The following is a 22,237-nucleotide window of genomic DNA, read 5'->3' as shown; positions in this document are numbered from 1 at the left end:
TTTTTCGTGTCTTTGCACGCGATTCTCACGTTACGTCTGCGAATCCAATTGCATGACGTAAGACTTTCTAAAAATGCGATTTATGGGCTGAGGAAGAGAAAAAACGGTCGACCGGCAGCTTCGAGGGATGGTACTCGCGCGTGAGCATTTCATAAACTCGATCGAGCTATAAATCTCGAACTGTTCGACGAAATGGAATCACTCCGCTCTTGCCCGTCGGATTTTGTTTGCAATACGACTGAGAATTGTTTATACGAGCGAGAAAGATTTTCGTTTGATCCTAATCGTAAAAACGATTTTTTGCCTCGCAAAGCGAGACTGTGAAATTGCAAGAGAACAATAATATGGTTCATTTTAATAGACGAATCAATGTCAAACTTCAGCAAATAAAAGAGCTAGCTTTTTTGAAAAAAATTGAGTAACAGCAGTTAAAAAATATTAAATTTATTTCGGGATGTAACGCGTTCATGATATTAAATTTTTATAGGAATAGGATAATTTTTATATGTAACTTTTGTTAAATTTGTCCGAGCGCATATGTTCTAGTTATATATGTGCAACTTATTATAAAACTTATGAAATAACTACAAGGATAAAAAGGAGTAAATGCTCAGACTGCATCATCAGAACAGAAGATTCGAGATTATGATTAGTACCCGAGACTGCATCTTAAGCTTGAGAAGAGGAAGGAACTGATGTCTAAGAATAGTCGAACGTGATAGATTGTAACGGCTAATGATATGAATCTTTTATTTGATATTTTAATCTCATGGCGCAGACTTCGCAGACGACGATTTGTAAACCGGATTAGGAGACGCGCTAATTTTGGCCGAGGTAATCCGACTCTCGTACGAAAGAAGAATAGGAAAAAAATCATGGGGCGCATTAGATTTGCGTTCTCTTTGAATTTCTTCTATATAGCTCGTATCATAAACTCGATTTTGTCAGAAATAAAAAAAAACTCCAGAAATACAGAAAAGTAGGTATATTTAAAAAAATGTATTAAAACGATTATTGATTATTTAAAATATTTAATTTTCAATTGTCAAAGCAAAGTAAATCGATTCAGTTATTACTAATATGACCAGCGTTATGATTTATCCAACTTCCAATAAAAGCGAAAAGTAAGTATATTTAAGAAATATATTAAATTAAAACGATATTGATTACTTAAAATTAAATTTAGTTAGTTAATTTAACTTAACTTTAATTTCCGATTCAATCGAATAAAGTAGATCGACCCAGTTATTAATATGACCGATGTTACGATTTATCCAATTGCCAATAAAAACGAATCATTTATATCGTAATACTTTAAGGCAGTTTTAGAATAGAATCTCAAGTAGTATAAAAAGCGAAAGAGGGAAGGAGAGGAATTAGAATTCTGAGTTTTGTGTAAAATTCAAAGCGATCTCTAAGTCGGCGGTGTAAAAAGATCAAAAACCCTAAGTGTCGCAAAATAAAAAAAAGCTTCGCGCTTTCGCAGGAAGCCAAAGCGTAACCGGTTTCTCTTAATTTCGACCGTTGCTCTCGACGATCCGCACGACAGATAACTTCGATCCCTCGCATGTTATTTTATCGCGCGTTTTCTCCCATCTATCTCGGGTGTCCCTTCCACATCGCGGATGTGTCCGTATCAAAAATGTGCGGATCCAAACAACGAAAATGAAGAAGATCGAACGTGTCGACGTACTCACATTCATACGTATTTCCGTGTTGCATTATTCACGTTCTATGAATTCGAGATACGCCCCGGGTTCGTGAGGGTTCGCGGTAGCGAATCTTTCGTGAACTTTGCGTCGCAACTCTACAGTCCGCATGGAAACTACTTCTCCAACAATAAGCTCAGCGATAGTGCCGATAATCAACGAGGAGAGAGAGAGAGAGAGAGAGAGAGAGAGAGAGAGAGAGAGAGACGCAATCCGTTCTCTTACACCTGATCTCCTATTTTATATGCAATACCGATCCTCGTGCAACGTTCGAGTGATTTTGATAAATAGCAAACGCATCAGTTTTTATACTCTTAATATGACGTGCAAAATTCCATTTTTTTATTTCCTAGAAATTACATTATATTTAATACATGACGTTATCTGACAAGTATAATCGTATTCTGAAGAATTTTTTTAGGTCGGAAAATTGTCGTTTTTATTTTTAGTAGTATATTTAGTAATATACGTTATATTTTAAAGTATTCGAACAATGCTTTTTCTTGGAAGTTTTCTGTTTAGAACTTAAGATCTTCTCAGAAATTCCTCGTTTTCTTAGATAAAGTATCGAGATGTTTTGTACGATATTTAAGTACGTATCGTGATAAAAATGATGTAACTGCAAAATCATGACGTGTCATTAACTGCCAACTGAGAAGTTCTATACAAACAGTAATCAACTAGTTGATAGGTCTTAATGAAGCACCATGCGTATCTAAACGAGGTCATTTAGTAATATCTTTACGGACGTAATAATACAGATGTAATAAAACAGAACAATTATTTTATAATATATATATTACCATCTACATCTTACAATTATATTAGAGAAAAATTAATCTCGGTTGAAAGAAGGTCTAGAAAGATTGAACTCATTACATATTAACATACAATAATGAAGTGCGATCTTACAGTTAAAGAGAGAATCGTATAAAATTAAATTCATTTATCTTTCACTCCGTTAAATATCCTCGCTTTTGTATATTTAATAATATCGAAACGAAAATCGTTCAAATCGGAATGCAAATTCTAGCCTAGAAATTTTCAGTTCTAGAATATCTCTCTTTTTGGACGGAGGTCAACGACCAATGATCTATATTGTGCGGTGCGAAGTCGAGCTTAAATGTGTCTGACAATACAAATTACGAGTTTAGTTTGTAATGTCGTAAGGGTTAATAAAAGAGCAAAAACGTCGGTTATATCAGAAATGAGGGGCGTGGTGGCGTCGTTTTCGTTCACACCATGTATTAACTCTACTTGCTCCTTCTTTCGTTATTTTCGCGTCCCACATATCCCGATTGATATTAAGTAACTTAAGTGATAGTAATTCAACTCTCGATGTCTTCAATGCCGCCATGTGAGTGAAACTCAAACGTGACCATCTGAAAGAAACGCCGATGAGAGATCGCGAGAGATCGCATGTCATAAAATTTCGCCACAAAAGTTTCAATTAGTTAAATTTATAAAAATAATTTTTCCGAACAATCTTATTCACAACGTTGTTTAATTTTTTGCAGCTTAATTAGTTCCCGACCAAAGTGGAAAATTACCGTTTTCGTTCGACCGCGAGCGAAGAATTATTAGCACTCTGTGTGTTAAGCGCGTAACCGCAGATCGGACCGCAGCGAGCGGGGAAACCAAGGAGGAAGCAAGGGAGAGACGAGAGAGAGAGAGAGAGAGAGAGAGAGAGAGAGAAAGAGAGAAAGAGAGAGAGAAAAGAATCAAGTGCTCTTGCCTCGTCCCCTGCCTCGGGCGCATATGCATACGAACGGGCCCCATGTATATGCGAGCAACGTCGGGGGCTCACGTCTGACTCACGCCGGACCGGCACGACACGACACGGCGACACATACAACGTGTTGCCATGGGCCCTCCGACTCCGATCGCAGTGACCAGGGCCCAGGTGACTTGCGGGAACCCCGCGATGCAAAGACCGAATGTCAGAATCTCGCGATTTCACACGCAGCGGATAGACAGCGAAACGGGAATACGGGTATGTCCGGCCGATGAGCGCGAGTCAGGCCCCCCCCCTCCCTTCCCCCTCCTTACCCATTACCGAAAGAAACGAGAGGGCTCATCTTTCTTAAGGAGACGAGGATCTCTTTTCTCGTTCCTTTCGGTAGACATGCAAGAACCAGTTCTACCCGCCCACGTTTCAGACAAGTCAGTCCCTGACGGGACCTTCCCTCTTCCTACCCCCTTCCCTTCTGGGATAATCTGTGCGGCGACACAGGCCCTTTCTTTGTCCCCTGTTCGGTTCGCATGTTCTTGCGGCTGAATAAAGTCGAAATTGATTTATTTCTGTATGACATTCATCGCGCAGTCACGCGTACGATACTTTAATACTTAGCGTATTTTTGAAATTAATTAAGAAAGAATTTAGATGTCAAAATGTCAAAGTTGTAAGATTCTTCAAGTTATAAATTATTAAATTTTATCGTTGATGTAACCATAATATAACAAGAAAATTTCAATATCGGGAAGAAATGTGATCACATATCAAAATTTTTATTTTATTTTATATACAAATCATTAATAAATATGTGTAAATAGGCTACAAAAAATTATAAAATTGATGCGTTAGAAAAATTAATATAATTAATTATCATTATCATATTTTTTTATTAAACAAATGTGCTATGCGATTATAAAATGTTTCCGATCTTTTTATTGCAATATTTAATTGTGACATACGCAAGATTTTCTAAATATGTTCTTACATTAATTAAAATAACATTTATTCTTGAAAATGTATGGAGACGAAATACAGATTCTCTCCAAAACTTGGAAAGAAAAAAAAAGGAAAATGTTTCTAATACGATAATTTCATTTTTATTTTAAATTATGTATTATATACAAACACATCTTGTTCCAACTTTTATCATCATAAAATATAAGATCATAAAGAAAATTAAATTAATTTTAAAGTTTGACATACATCATAAAAATGTTATTTATTATTTATAGTTTTATTTTAATTCTTTCTCTTTATTATTTTTATTTCTCACTGTTTTTCCATAATCAACTTGAAAGTTGAATCATAATATGCATTTAATATTTAATAATATATAAATATTAATATCTTCATAATTATTATCAATTGCATTTCCTGAAAATTGTATTAATGTTAAAAAAGTCAAGATTAAATATTAACTATAATCTGTTGTAGTCTATTTATATGAAAACATTGGATTCTCAAGGTATTATATTTATATATTATTAATTTGAAATGTACATATTTCCAAATATATATTTTATATATATATATATATATATATAAAATATAACTTTATTATTAATCCATTATCTTAATACAAAATAGAACATCATTCATTCAAAAAAGCAGCAGCGAAGTTGAAAATTACATCGCAAACTATATTAAATTGTAAAATACAAAATTATACTCAATTAAATTTTTTAAATATCTCGTAAAGAATTTTCGAAAGTATTTTTGGATATGACAAGTCAAATAAGAAATACATTACACAGATATTAAATTACATACCTCTGAATTACTAACGATGTCTTCCAAGTTTCCTCTTCCTTGCTCTCAAATTGAACTCATCTCCGTCACACTCATGTAATATTCCCAAAAATACGATCGCACGACACTTCACATGATGACTTTAATCGCGACGCGATTCTATTTATTACCTCGATAAATTGTCACGTCGGACAAACTCATGAATACTAATTGTAAATCATTACTTGTTTATACAAAATAAATACGCCAATGAAGAAACCACTGACCTGCTCGTTGAGCATTTAAATGTGATTGGTTCTTATCTTCTATCTAATCTAACTAAACTCTAACGGATCTAACTCTAATCGTATTCAATTTATTTACAGCACTCAACGATATATTTTCTCACTTGTCGTAATTACGAGGAATAATAACGCAATGACCTATAGTCTCTTACTCACCGAATAATAACAATCGTTACTTTGCATAAACACTACGCGCCGTACGCAAAAACACAAATTCCGAACACTGCCAAGTAAAATTGCCAAGTAAAATTCTTTAGTCTATGAAATATTTAACGCTAAAATTTTCATAAAAGTTTTAAAATTTTCTAAAAGTTTCAAAATTAATTAATTAATTAATTGTACAATATACATACAATGGATATATCACACGATTTCTCGTTAGTTGAATTGATTTATTTGATTTTACTTTAAAAATACACGAGTTGTACTTTAGATGACGAAAAATTCAACGCGTGATATGCGACTCTTCAAGTATTAATACGATGTTACGTGATTCCTAATTATTTAATTAGTCTAATCATTAAAAGTTACATATCAAATAAATAAAATAACGTATGATGCTCATCGCTTCTATCTTTAATTAATTCGCGTAAAATATGTACGTTCTTCTGTGAAATAATGAATTTGTAGAGTTATTTATCCCCCCTATTAACTTAATTATAGAAAATTACGCTCGATATCTTCTACGATTTGTCGCGATATCGCAAAGTAATGCGACACACGGAGCAACGCCAATACCTGCCCGTTCAAGGTATTCATAACGAATGATAGCGCGGTAGCCTTGTATCATACACAGAGCTTCGTATCCAACAAAAACAAACATCAAGGTCGCGTAGCAATCAGTTTGTATTTTCATACAAGCGATACAAAGTGTGTTGAAAATAAACGCACATACGTGCACGCGCCGCGTAGCGTAGCATTCTGCTTCCTACATTTTAAATCTATTTCGATAAACGCGTGCTGTCATCGCATACTTGGCTGCTTATATTTTGCAGACTAGCCAGCATCATTTGAGATAAGAACTAATTCCGTTTGAATACTTTGGAAATGTATACAGAGATTGTAGCTTAAGGTTGTTATTTAAAAAAATTATGGTTTGATTGATTTATATGATTTAATTTTGTGTCTTATAAGATCTAGATTGTTAATTATTTTTATTTACATCTGCCGGCGATATTGTAACTGAAATATTTATTTGAAAAATTTACAATTTGATTGTTTATATGTATTTTATAGATTATTAATAATTTAATCATTTTTTAAACTGTTTGATTATTTAATAATTAACAATGGAGCAAATGCATGCTATTTTATTTTTTATGCTTCAAATTAATTGTTACTGTAGCAAACAACTGATGCATATCGCATGAGCTTTTCATTATTACTTAAATTACTCGAGTTATTGATCTCTATATTACTTTACAATCCATTCTGGAAATAGACACATTACAAATTCGAAATTCGACATTCGAAGCACCGTGATGGAAAAATAATTATTGTCTATAAATATCATAGAAAAACATTAATAACTTCTATCACTCCTATCGCTTTAACTTCTTTAAGTGAATAATTACATCGGTTTAAATAAATAATTGTTTCTTTTAATACGCTTACAATTTTCTACGATTTTTTAAATCTGAAATTAATTGTTCGCATAAATTGATAATTGCTAGTCCTCAAAACTTATATGAGTAATCGCACATTAAATTGTATGTTAAAAAAATTGTCTATCTTTCGATTAAATTAATATTTATTGTTATATCATTATTCTTTCTTCATGCAATTTTTCAATATGCAATTGTCTACTTCATTAATTCAGCATATTTAGAATATTGGTTATTTGGAGATAAATGTATAGAAGTCATATAGATCATACAAAAATCATATATATATATATATATATATGATTTCTGTATGATCTATATGACTTCTATTATATATATATATATATATATATATATATATATATATATAAATATTTAATTAAAATATTACACAAAATCTCAGTTGCACTACAACAAAGATATCTTGATTACTTACATTTTCTGTTCTCAATACTATTTTTATTACATTTAGATTACATCGAGAATTTAAAGAAGTTAGAAAATAAAAAATGTATAAGAGAGAAAGGATTAATAAATTTCATTTTTCATGCCAAATTCGCTCAATCGCTTTAATATCAAGCAGATTTCTGCTTAAATACACAAAAATGACAAATATGAGGAGATACAAAATGATCAGAAGTGCAGGAAAAACTTTTGTAAAAAACATTACTGATATCCCGTTGATAACAAAACTAAACAGTTCTTTTTTTTTAAATACAACAGTTCTTTTTTTAAATATCCTGGGTTCAAACATAGCGCTGTTTTTATCCTTCTCCTCGTTTCCTTTTCTTATCGGTATATTTAAGTCTAAGTAATTAATGTGTTTTTCGCGGAGACTTATTCTCGCGATTCTCGCGCCAGCTTCGAGGCAGGCATCGCGTCGGCTAGGAAAATAGCCAATGCGCGAACGGTGGGCTGGTGAACGCGCAAACACGTTATTTACCAGTGCATGCGTAGAGATGCGGCAAAAGCGAGCTCGAGCTCGGGTCGGGATCCTACCTGTCCGGGCGTCGAAGTTACTTTATTCAGAAGGTAAAGGCCGACCTGACCGGACTGCCGCCCGTTCGGGTCTGATCGACGTAACCCCGTTTCCATTGCTAATGATTATCTTTGCGATATGAAGACGAATTAACGATGAGAGATCATCGTTTTACTCTATTCGGCGTTAATCCACAATGTATTAATTTCGAATTAAGTATCATAATTCATACGGGAGATAGATCTAATTATTCTCCTTATTATAATATCTAACTATTGCAACATAATCACTGTTCTGACGTGTTACCATTGACATTTTAACGTTTTTTAATCGCAACGATGGCTAATTTCAATCAAATCTAAATTGATTGTGTTATTCAAATCACTGATTTGGAAATCTGCAAACGACGAAAGCGCACGCGATACGCGCGCGCGCGCGAATTCAGCTCGCACCGAAAATGAAGATTATTTTCGGTTTCGTGCCGGCGAATGCCGCTTCGATCGCCGCTTAATTTTACGGCCGACCGCGAAAGTCGGCCGGATATATCCGATTAATTTAATAACCGATATCGTAGGAGTTGCGCCGCTCGCCTGAGGGAAGATACACGAGTACATATCGTCGGAGGGATGGTAAACGAACCAGCCAAGAGCGGCCACGAGAATGGTTCAGCGACGTTAATACTCCGATAAGGATTATGTGAAAAATCGATTAGTCGAGCGAACCGGTCGGATGGTATTTATGTCGTCCCACGGCCGAATTGTATTACTTGTTTTGAGGGCGTGTGGCGTATACGACCCATTGTAACAATACGACGTATTGTAACGTACGTGGTGATTTTAAATAGCAGCGCGCTTGCGCATTCCTGTATCTTCATTTCTACGCGAGAAGGAAAATACGACGATCTTTTTTTAAAACAGACAACGAGGAAGTCGTGCTCTATTTACTCGCGATAAACGCGATCCTTCAATCTGACAATTCGCCGTCAGAAATATATTAAAATTATACTTCCGGTTTTGCGAATGAATTGATATGGCGCGCGCCAAATTTGAGAAACAATTTTGTGTAACTGACATAAATTAAACGAACGAAATAAGAGATATTTATCCTTTATAATCTGATATATTTATTTCAGCGGTAAAGAGAAAGCGCGCGGAATATCTCGTGTATTCTTTGTATAATAAATATTCTTTCGCACGTCTAATTGTAATTGATTATGGTTAATGCTTGTCTTTTCAGCCGTACAATCACTTTATATAATAAAAAATAAAATAAATTATATAATAATTATATATAATAATTAAATAAAAATTATATATAATAAAAAATAAAATAAAATTTCATCACAGTTGGTTGTTTCAAATAATGTAAAATAAAGAGAGAGAGAGAGAGAGAGAGAGAGAGAGAGAGAGAGAATGATAAAGATCTTTTATAAGCAAGCGTATAAATGATGGAATCTGTTGTTAGATGACTTGAACATAACGGAGAGTGTACGTCATCCCGAGTGTACAGATTAACTCGACCTGATATTTTATCGATCTGTTCGCATAGAGCATTATCGGCGGCAAATCGTCGCTATAAAGGCGTTTTCTTACGACACGATTTCTTATGACAAATCAGGCCAATTGACGTGTAGTAACGCGAGATAATTTCATAGCTACGAACGATCTTCTAACGGTAACTATCACTATATCGCACAAAGCACCGGCATTAACTGCAATTAAGTAACTGCAATTTTTTTTCCAAGATCGGAGTACGTCAGCGACACTCAGGAAAGAAGGAAATGACAAAAATGCGAAAGCAATTATTTATCCGGAATCACTTAATTAAATCGTGCCGTTTCAATTCGGCAAGAATCGGTGTAGTCGAGTCTTGAATCTTTAATCTCGCGGCATTTTCGAATCCGAACAACTCGTACAGCTGCTCAGCTGCTTCGTCGGTGTTGGACGTTTCTGGCGTTTCGCGTGTGTAACATTTTGGTCACGGTGTAAAGCCCGGTTTTTCGAAAGGCCGATCCGAGAGGCGGCAGGAAAGGGGGTCGACTTTCGGGAGCGACTCGATGGAGCGTGGATGAATTGATTTACGGGATCGTTTGCATAAAACTTCACGCCCGTACATCCACGACGTCGGATTACGTCACATCTGAGATGCGTCAGGGACAAACGTCGCTAATTTCATCGAGCTCGCGAACAATGAACACCATGGGAATATATATGAAGAAATTGACAAGATATCAAGAGCGGTGTCATCGCTCGATAAAAACTTAGTAGTAAAACAATAAATAATTAAGGAGGCAGTTACTTGTAAACTGGAAATATTAAAATCGAGAACTTAGGAAATATTCTTTTAAGACAAAAAAAAAACATATCTGTTTTCCGAGAAAGAAACTAATCTTGAGAATGCAACGTTTTATCTTGTTATATTTGTTATTATTATGACAATTATAATTATATTATGATAATCGTTTTCTTATGTCTATTTATTTTTTATCTTTTTCTAACTTATAGAATTAAAGAAATGATAAAAAAGTGAAATTAAAGTTAATCTGAATTAATAGGCATGGACATTGATCTCAAAACTCATTAATATTAAATTAATATCCAAATTAATATCCAAATCAAATATTCATCTATCGTCATGTCAACGTCATTACAATATCATGTAAAAGGGAAAGTTTTAATCAGCTTATTTTAAATGTTAACTTGACTATCGATCAATTTAAATTAATATTATAAATCAAAACGTAACATAATCGATTCGATATTCGTAATTAGTTATGTAATATACAAATGCTTTTTTCGGGCGTTCAAAAGTTAATCTCTTTTTATATGTGATAAGCATTAATTCGGTTATTAGCGCGATATAAGTCGACATTAGAAGATAAATACATTGAGATGATACTGTCTCGAAGAATATAGCGTATTAAAAAAAAGATCACCTCCAAACTCGAAGTTATCTCTCATCCCGCGACACAAGATGTTATTAATAATTGAAATGTGGGTCGGAATACGAAATATACGAATAGAAACACAGGCGATGTGCTCCTCCGGACGTCATTGATCCCGCGGCGGGTACACAAAAAGCGCGCGGCTTAATTGTCCGTTCGAAGGAGGAGGAGAGGGGGAGGAGTCCCGGCTTTAATTAAAGGCACGCAATGCACGCATCCTCGTAGACCTAAGCAGTATGTTTACGGGCGCCTCTTCGAGAGGCCTCCTCTTTTTGTCCATATCTATTTACGGCCTCTCCCGTAGACGCGAGAAAGACGCGACGGCGAGACTCTCTGCCTTCGTTATTCCTCCGCTCAGACGCTTAATTGTTCGCAATGAGTAAGCCGCCACGCGCACACGAAGAAAGCCCTCTTGCCAGAGAAACGCCGGAATAAATACGGAATATAGGAAGCGGCGCGTTTATCGCCGGCGCGATACAATCGCGACGATGGATATCTGAGGCTCGGGCCGTTACGATTAACCCATTAACTCACATACACCGTACAAACAGGTTCGATGATCGCGCGAACTCGTGGCAATGTATATATACGCTTGATATCATTGTGAATTATTCAATCACCATTTGATGTCGTTACTTAAGTACGAGTACGTTTTAAATTAAGGTAATTGAAGTTAACCCAATAATATAAGATCCTGTTACCCAATCGCGTTGTACTCTCAAGATTTTGATATTTCGTAACTTGATATTTCGATACTTTAGCTTCCTTCTATTACACCAACTTTATAATTAAAAGCACGCTCGAGCTTCCCCCGAGAAATCGATTTGTTAAAGAAAATATATGTTTTGCAGATTCACCACTTTCGATAATTACGGATGCATCGTTCATTCGCTCATTTAAAAGGTCGTAAAAATTAAATTATTCTAAACATGTAAAAAGCGATCGTGTGTAATCTTGAAAAGACCATTTATAATATGCATGATCCTGCACGGAGACGTATGTTTATCGCGTCGCTGTTCATCAAGCCGCTACGCGGAATGACATCGTCCTATTGTACGGGAGAGAGAGAGAGAGAGAGAGAGAGAGAGAGAGAGAGAGAGAGAGAAACGGAACGATGCCCGGCGATAATTGCGCGGCGGACTGCATAAGTAACGTAAATATCCTTTCAGCGTGCGGATACGCGAGCTTATAAATAATCGCCTGGTGAGCCTCGGCGTGGCAAAAAGTGGATCCCTTCTGGCGATACGGCACTTAAGGTTTCACTCGTCGTCGGTCCTCCGCGGCATCCGCCGTTCGAGGACTAGAAGCAGACTTGCAAACGACTTCCTTCGAGCATTTCATGCCGGCCAATACGAAACGCGAGTGATAATATCGAGCACCGCGATCTATTCGGGTGTTAATGAAGAAATTTGGAACGCGCGGTCCGTAAACAGAACGTGTATTATGTGTTTTCAATAATATATTGGCTGTCCAATCACCGTCGTGGTATAATCCACAGTCGGTTTTTTTTACATAGAGGAAAAAATTAATTAGCCGCCTAATCATAAGAATGGAGATATCGACTCGAGGCGATGGCTTCCAGTTAAATTTTCGCCGAAAAAGAAAATCGAATTTAAATAAGACGAGCACATGAGTTATATCATTTTATCAGATACTTTGTACAAACCTTACGCTGATGTTTTTAATCTAACTCCGATCAAATCGGTCAAATAAATTTCATAAAAAAGTGACAGTTCAATGGATATTGGAATTCCGTATCGGGGAGAGTTCTATCGCTGTAAGCGGCAGGTTTTCAGGAGTATTATTCTTTTAATAATTGTAAAATAATATGAAATGTAACGGACGTACGTGACAAGAGAGATAAACAATAATTGGGCAAATGGTAATGCTAATCTCAGCCGAACCGATGGTACTGTAACGCGACACAGTCTCGCAACGTTATCGAGAATGTCGAGATAGGACTACGGCCCGTCTGAAATAATTAATTAAATCCTACAAACAGGTAATGACGTGGAAAAAGGACTCGGGCCACCGATGCGAGCGGACTTCGCACAGTTAGGTAAGCGATTTATCGCGTATGCCTCTCGGACGAAGGTCCCTCCTTGTCCCATCCGCTTGCATTATATAGCTTTCTTGCGATTTCTTTCTTTTTTTCTCTCGCTTCCTCACATATAACCCGACTTTTCGACGACCCTGACGGTTTACGTAAGATCGAAGATATCGGCGCGATCCTTTTAATGTCGTGCAGCCTCGAACCGAGACGAAAGAGCTCATGATGAATCGTGTCGCGTGAATCGTTGACACGCCTGAATTAATTGGCACACCCTTTGATAGAAATTATGATTGCGACGATGGCAAGTCAGGACGTGAAGTGAAATGCGCTAATTATAATATTAAAAAAAATAAGAATTGATTTTATGCATTATTGCATAAAATAATAATGATATAAAGTAAGTATCTGCAAATATTATCGATTGGACGACGTGGAAAATATATTATTAATTTCAATCACTTTTCAACTACATTTTTTTAATTATATGCTTGTGACTTATTGCGCGCGATGATTATATTTTTTTGTACTATGGGAACCTTAAAATTGTATTTACAAGTGAACCCCGTATAAGCAAAGGGATCGCATAGACGGCACGAGTGAAATTTTCACGCTGTGGTTAATTTAGTGAGTCCCTTAAACTTCTTTTAAATTTGGGTTAATTTGACGCGACAATCAATTAAGTTCTTGAAATGCATGCATCTTGTGGGAATCGTCTGAAATATTCGTATGACTTCATTAGGGTCAACCGATGAAATTTATAGAGCTCTCCATAAGTGGCACTTATAGCGTTAAGGTCATCATCCGATACTCAATTTTCGAGTAGTTCAAGCGTTTTTAAACGGCTTATTTTACATCGTTTCTGTGAGTAGGCATAATTACTTAAGATTTACGCTTGTCACTTATTACTTCGTCATTTTTACAAGGCAGAATAATGTGTGCTATCATTTTCAATATCCATAACAAATTTTTTTCTTAAGCCCAAAAACAAATAATAAAATGCAATCTGAGAAGAATTTTTTTATCAATTTTTTGTAATATCGTCTTTAATACGCTTTTTTGTAATATCGTCTTGAATAAGCTTCGTGATCCTTATTATATCATAACACAAGTAATTATTCTAATATCTTTTCAAGAATTTGCAATTTCGATTTTTTTACACGTAGTTACTTCCAGTATTTTACTACATAACACTTCACTTTACAAGGAAATTATATGTTACACGAGCAAATTATAGCTGCAACAAAACCTATCATTAACGTGGATACATGAGGGTACAAAAATATAAAAGCTTGTTCTCTTGCTCTAATCATCAAAGGCATTAATTATAAGCAATGATAGAAATTGTACAGACTCGAAATTCTCAAAATTTAAAGATTTAAAAAAATTACAGCTTAGTCGCATTTTTTATCCATTTTAATTACAATATATAATTATTAATTATTTCCTATCATCAATACGTTTGCCAGGTATAAAAAAAGCTCGCAATTAATGGTATTAAATACCGGACAAAAACCAATAAATCGAATCTCGCTAACCGAAATTATTGCATAACGAATTGTTTCGGTGTATTAATTATTCTAATTATGTGCTTCACTCGCTGATTGAAATCTTATCGGTGCTACTACGGTTTTTGCTTCCGAAATGCTCAAGCTTGTGGAAGCGCTGTAACCGCGAGTTTGAAATTCTTCCCTACCGAATAAAACCCCACAAGAATGAATGACGATATCTCCGGTTATGTAGGAACGTAAACTTTTCAAATTACTCATACCATTCGAAATTGCATGCGCAGAAACTCGGAGGATTCCTTATCTTCTAAATATATTTTGTCTTCATACAAGTCGCATATAAGTGGGAATAAAAATTATACGGCACAAATGCGCAAAATAATCTGCGTATACAGTCAAAATTTTTAAAAACTTCTTGAAAAGTATATCCTGGTTTTATAGAAATTGAACGTTCTAAAAAAAATAACCTCAAAATTGCTCCATTATTTACAATTTTTTACAACGTGTATTGACATTTTTAGCACTATTGTATTTTATTTAGCATTATTGTATTTGTAGCACTATTTATGATTGAATAAAATAGCTTGTTTTTTTAGTTATATTCGATCCGATATTAGTAGCATGTACTTTCCACATAATTGAGATATTGAGAATAAAATATCTATTTCATGAGAAAATACCTATTTTCAAATAGTAAAAATTATATTCGTTTTTGAAATGTAACTATTTGAAAACAGGTTTTTTTCTCATGAAATAGATATTTTATTCTATCTCATTAATGTGGAAAGTATTGCTGTCTCAATTATGTGGAAAAATAATACACGTTGTATTATAAGCAAAACAAAATGTATTTTAAAGCTAAAAATACTAAAAATACTAAAAAATTGATACTTTCGCGTGATTAAAGAAAAAAATTTTAGAAAAAGATATGCTACGGGTGCTACGTGACAAAAATTCACATTGAAATTGTCATTCATTGCATCTTTAATGCCGTTTTTCTCAAAATTGTGATAATCAAAGTTTGACAGTACATTCGTATTAGTAGGCAAAAATAAAATTAAACATAGCTAAAATGATTAAAAAATTTTTTTCTATATTGCCCTATGTTACTTTGTAAAAAGTCGATAACAACAGTGTTTTACTTTAAAAAAAGTATATGTTACAATATTATATAAAATATATATTATAATATATATTGATCAGTCAAGTATAAATGTTAACATAAATTTTAGTGCACTTATATATTTATACATATATATATATATGAATTCTTTGGGAGAGTCTCGGTCAAGCATCGTTGTTACAGAGCAACAGTATCGTATCGAACGCGCCGCCATACCACATACACGTGCATTACCATATTTTTCATAAGATACAAATCTTTCAGACCCTTCACCCGTGCGAATCCCTCGCAATTCAAGCCGCAACGGTCAGGGGGTACGGCTGAGAAAAAGAGGTGCAATAACGGAAGGACCGCGACTTTTTTCTCCTGCATGTACATTGTCATTTTTACGGGAGGATAATATTTGAGAGTGTTCGAGGAATCATGGCGATCTCTGAAATATATACAAAATCAAATTCTTCTGATTCCGCGACGAAATATTTCGATATAGCTATAAATATAGAAGAAGATGATTTAATAATCTAGTTTTTAATCAATATTATATGAGAGATTTTAGATTTTATATTTTATTTTCAAAATGTAGCATATAATATTGAGTAAAGCAGGTAATTAATTAAAGCCCAAAGTATTGTAGTATCTGCTGAATTTTGTCTCTGACAGTTTTAAAGTGTATTGTCACATAAAGACATATAGATTACCTAAGACGATAAAGAATGTCGTTTACATCTGGGATTATGATTTAAGATGACGAATTAAGCCGTAAGTACGATCTCCGTTTTAACAATATTCAGAAGTCGTCGGACGAGTGTCGGGATTTGGCTTTCTCTCCGTAGGTATGTCGCAATTCTGCAATAAAAATTTTTACGACTTGCATTCGAAAAACTTCCACGCTTCTACTTAGCTCGGTTATATATGCACGTAATTAATTAACAATGTCATTCTTGGCCGTAATATCTTATGTGCTTAATTTGAATATGTTTTAAATCGAGGAGCCTTCATTTTTCTACACTGAAATAATTTGTAACGTGATTTATATGGAATATATAATATCATGATATATTATTATTGCAGAGACATGTGAATTCTCACGGGAAATTTTATAAACTTCACAATTGAGTCAATAATAAGCATATCTTGCACAGATAAAAAAACCTCGCACCTTTCGATTCTGCGTATAATTATCAGGCTGCTATTACGTTAGACATGTTATCAATGATTTCCTGATAAAGATAAAAAGGCTAAAATGCAATAAAATCGTTTGTCGGTAGCTCGTCGTATCGAAGTTACAGAGTACAATTTTTAATAATATTATAAATTTATTATAATAATTATAGATTTATTATAATAATAGGCACACACGTTATAGTGTAAACACATGATTTCTGTCTGACATTTATAGCCTCACAGAATCTAATCGACAGCTTTGTGATAAGCCAAATCTATGCCAAGGGCATAGATTTACGTCTCTATACGTATTTAGATAAATTAAGCATGACAAACTAACATGAACACTAACATTTTCAAGTAGTCAATTGTCAGCATTATTTCTTTAAACAAAAAGATCGTAGAAAAAATTTAGTATTATTTGACAATTTGTATTTGACACTTAGACATTAACTGTGAATTATAAAATTACGGGTAACGACACTTTTCACTGAATCTTCTTGCTCCTTTAAAAAAATCAAAGGGGTGCGCTTGCACTTCGTTCTACAATTCTTGATTTTGATTTTTGAATTTATCCTCACGCCGACTACGACTTATAATACTCGTTGTCAGGACGCCGGTTCGCAAAATGATCGTCTATGTATGCAAATGCCTGCAAGCGCCGTGAAATGATAATTCGACTCCAGATCGAGGAACGATTCGAAATTAATCAAGCCACCGACGAACCGTGGCGAACGTGCCGTTCCGAGAATAACTATTTTAATTCAATATCCGCCGACTCGATCGAGTCAGTGTCGTCTCGTGGGTACAGGACGATATAACGTCTCTAAAAAAATGTCACCATCATCGCGAAAACGCACGTCCTTTTTTGATAACGCCAAATCTTCGCGTCATTGAAGGATTCATTCGTTTGAATTGAAAAAATACGATTTCCAGAATGCAATTACGGGATGAAATGCTGTTCAATTAGTCTCGCCGCAAGTTAACAGCGGTCCACCTTAATTGCATCAAGAATATCGGATATCATATAATTTTAAATTTAGAAAGAGAGATCAATTGTCTCATTAACGATATACATGAGAACAAAGCATTTGTCCGCAATAATCGAATCTCAAGAATTTTAATTGAGAGATCGAATATTCCTCCGAGGACATCTGAGGAATTATAATGGACCGCATCGTATTGTTTATAAAAAAAAATGAAAAATCTACCGTTCTCCAAAGTGAGAGATCGATCTCATAGAGAATGAATAGAAATGTCAAATTTAAACATTTCTTCTATCCTAGTAGGATGATTAGTTTGGAGCGTCGAGCGCGTGCATTACTGTTCGCGGATGCAACCAGAAGACTCGACTTGCACCGCGACGTTGCGCCTCAAATAGAGCCATTTACTATGCCGCTTTGAATAGCGCACGTTGCAGAAAAGACACACGTGTACATCTCGAATAAGAGCGTTTGAGATATTCGCGTTGCGAAGCGCGAAAAGCGCTTTCTCGTCGTCGTCGGGCTGCACGATTCGCGCATCTCGCTACTTTGCCCTGGCCACTGGTATCGCGCCAATATCGCGATATTTGATACTTATAACGGAAGATAACGTAATCATTGTTAAGTTATCGTGACAAATAGGTCGCACTACGGCTGCGACTCTTGACCGACGCGATGCATTTTAGTCGCGCTTTCTCCGATCGATCTAACTTGCGATCGTAATTCTGGCCACTTAATTATTATTTTTTAATAATATATGTTCTATTCACTGCAAATAATCCTACTTTTTGTCAATATTATTTTAATGGCGTGATAATGCAGTCACGAAATTTCTATCGCATTTTAAAGCGGTTACTTCATTTAGATTGTGATATAAAATGCGACGCCGAGCGATATTTTATCGAATTTTCAATTAATACAATCTTTTAAGAGGGAAAATTAGTTATTCTTTTGTCTTTAATAAATTACTTCTTCTCATTGCATTAAACATTTCTGTACCAAAATAATATCCTAACATTATTTGTCTTTTAAAATTAATAAAAAATTTTTTTAGTTCGTTATTATAATATATGTGACATATTAATTAATTGTTATTATTCTATACTATTATTCTATATAATATGATCGAACTTTATAATAAAATGTATTTACATCTTTAAATATATTTATTAAAAAAAACATCATTAAATATTAAATTGTAATCTATAAAATTAATTATAAAATTACGCAAAAACTTTGAGAAAATCTTTGCCTCTCAAAACGATATATTATTGTTTTAATTGACCTGTATTCTTGTAGAAACAGATAAGACATTTTTACGAAACATCTAAAACATCCAGATAAACATACACGAAAAAAACAATTTTTTTAAAATATATCAAAATTTAACTATATATAAATCTGAAAATAATTATATAAAACATTTATATTATCATGTTTAAACATGATAATACAATATTGCAAAAATCTTTAACATTTCAGCAATTTGAATGTTCTTTATAATTATTTTGATGGCTTAATATAAAATTAAGCCATCTTCATCTGGCTAAATTTTTAGATGCTTCAGCGAAACTGTTCTTCCGTATACAAAATCTTTATTATTGAAAGACCACGTTAAATCTATTAAATCTTTAAGAAATTTCTTTTTTCCTATCTCAGAAAAATATATGCAAATCTCGAAATAAAAATATACTGAAATAATTCATTATTAGCAAAAAAAAAAAATTTGATTCAAGGTTGAGAAAAAGCTTGTTCACGCTCTATCGTAAACGCCTAAAGAAAGAAACGCATCGCATAGAAGTTGCGAAGAAGCTAACCGGAAGGATCGTCATGTCAGGCCACCGACGAAATGTCGTTTCGGCGGAAATCCGTGCCTCGCGGAATGATATTTCGCTGGATTGGCGGGTTGCAGAAACGATCGGAGTTCGACACGATACGAGTTCGACTTGTGCTCGTATTCGGCTTCTACGAAGTTCGAGGTGTGATCGGAATATAATCGATTCGCGCGAATTATCCCGCGTGTCTCTCGCCGCCGGATTGTCGAACAAGTCCGGCGGTGTTGCGCATAACAATTCGATCCGTATTTTCCGAGCCCGCGACAATCACACCTTCGACAATCCAACAGCATATTTCCGCGATCAACCGGTCCTCTTTTCCGATACCTGTTGATCATTGTTAAAACAAAGGATTTCTTTGCGCGCCCGGGTCGGCGTATCGTGTATTTCACGAAAAAGAAAAAAAAAACAGGGAAAAAAATAAATCGCCAAAAATTATAAAACTCATCACAGACAGCTCGATTGAGAGGGAGGTTTAATTTATTCTCACTTAAAATGCTATTTTTATATTTAAAATTGTTCGCAAGGTAGATAAATTTTTATTATGTATGTAATCATTGTATTAATTGATTACCATAATTTACAACCTATTATTTATTCCACTACATTCATTATATAGCACTTTTTTAAATTGTCACATCAGAAATTGGAAGGTTCGGATAACGCGTCGCGAGGATCAAGCGGCAGAAGTTTGACACATAATAAATTTTCGATATTAAAACTATGATCGCTGTATCAATACAGCTGAACTAAATGAACTCGCAATGGCGGCGGCGTTGGCATGAGCGATACGTTTATAATTAATCGATTTTTCTCAGCCCTCGCTTCACACTTAGACCGGCTTTTATGTCAACTTTTCAGGAGCATCAGCGAGGCGCGGCACAGCTGGAGCACAGGAGACGCTGCCTTGTTCGGCCGAACGTCCTATCGCGAATCGCAAACGGAAGAGCACGACCGTGTCACAATTCAGAGAAAAGAATATATTCACCTTTAAAAGGAGGTGAGAGATCATTTGTAACGTATACCGCATACGCTCGAATACATCCGGACGATCTGCGAGAGCGATAAGCGTGCCTCCATCGCGAGGTATGCCGCGATCCTTATCAGCAGACGTAAGTGAGACACATAACAGGTATAATCGCGGTGATTGAACCACACGGGCTATCTAATCACTGCGTACGTTCTGCGCAGGGAGTTTCCGAAATGCTTCAGCCGATAAATTCGCGCGTACCGCGAGATAGATAACGAAACTGAACCATAGATTCCTAAATCGATCACAATTGATAGCCTTGAAAATAAATACTTCTTCTTGGCTTGACGGACGAAATATTCGTCACGCTATAAATTTCTTTGCGACAGTGCCAAAGTTTATCGGCGATAAGTTACGTTCCCCGAACCATTTCCTCTTGATTAAAGAGCCGCGAAATGGCAATTAATATGTCTCATATGTCTTCACTCGGTCGTCATTCGGTGATATTATGTGCAACTTTCTCGGAGGGAAATTTAACAGAATCAAATACGGGACGCGTTCTGAAGCGATTGCTAAAAACGTTTTCGGAGCACCATCCGCCACGAGATAGAATTTCACGGGATTCTCGGACTATAATTTCGAGGATCGGAAGATCTCGGCCCCGGGATCAGGTTACTCCAAAAACTTACCTCTGACGCCGTTACCAGGCCGTCCGCCGCGATCAGCAGCAGGAGCAACGCACTCTTTAGCAACACACGGTTCTTCATTTCGCCGCTGGCCGTCTGTCGCGACCGGCAAGGAGTCACTTCTCGACCTCTTCGCCCTCTTCCTGACTGACCCTCTTCTTCTCGCTCTTTGCCTGCCTATGACTGTCCCGCTTCTTTCTCTCTTTCTCTCTCTCTCTCTCTCTCTCTCTCTCTCTCTCTCTCTCTCTCTCTCTCTCTCTCTCTCTCTCTCTCTCTCTCTCTCTCTCTCTCTCTCTCTCTCTCTCTCTCTCTCTCTCTCTCTCTCTCGCTCGCTCGTTTTTTCTCTCTCGATCGGCACTACGGGACACCTCAGCGACGATACATGGCGAGACGAAGCGAAGGAGGAATGATTTCTCCAAGGACGCGCGGTTGTCCTTCTGTCCTACGGATGACGCTCGTCGAGAGGCCTCCTCCTCGGCGGTCCTCGCGGTTTTTCTCTCGCGCGAACGTCCGCGGGCGGACGAGGTGGACGGAAGTCGACGACAGAAGGACCGACCGGGACCGGAAATCGCGGCGCGCGACTGGGACTCTCTGTCTTTCTCTCTCTCTCTCTCTCTCTCTCTCTCTCTCTCTCTCTCTCTCTCTCTCTCTCTCTCTCTCTTCCTCTTTCTCTTTCTTTCTTCCTTCCTTTCTTTCCCTCTCCGTTCGCTCTCTTCGCTAACAACTAGTCGCCGAGGAGGCCGCGACCACGCCGTGGCCAACAACACCGTACCGGCGTTCGGTAGCGTCTGAGAGGCCGAGCGCACCGACAAGATAAAACTTTTTCAAAAGCCCCCGTGGTTTTCCCTCTCCTCTCACGCCGGATCCGGCTCTTTCTCTCTCACCACTCGCTCTCCTCGTCCCGCGTTCGCGGC

General features: G+C 36.0%; 1 protein-coding gene across 25 annotated transcripts in view; it reads right to left on the bottom strand.

The window, feature by feature from the left end:
* The window catches only part of trol (terribly reduced optic lobes), a 159,640-nt gene extending 137,403 nt beyond the window's left edge, over positions 1–22,237 (bottom strand). For 12 of the 25 annotated variants that reach the window (XM_089074592.1, XM_089074601.1, XM_089074595.1 and 9 more), the window contains exon 1: positions 21,327–22,237. In XM_089074592.1, the coding sequence (XP_088930718.1) occupies positions 21,327–21,404 (78 nt within the window). In that variant the 5' untranslated portion in view covers positions 21,405–22,237. The remainder of the gene's footprint in view (positions 1–21,326) is intronic. The other 13 variants (XM_089074617.1, XM_089074619.1, XM_089074621.1 and 10 more) reach the window with 3 other exon arrangements.

Source organism: Pogonomyrmex barbatus, unplaced genomic scaffold, assembly GCF_055798465.1.
Source record: "Pogonomyrmex barbatus isolate J1 unplaced genomic scaffold, ASM5579846v1 scaffold17, whole genome shotgun sequence".
NCBI lineage: Eukaryota > Metazoa > Arthropoda > Insecta > Hymenoptera > Formicidae > Pogonomyrmex > Pogonomyrmex barbatus.
The sequence above is the reverse complement of the archived record's forward strand: the minus strand, read 5'-3'. Positions and strand labels throughout refer to the sequence as shown.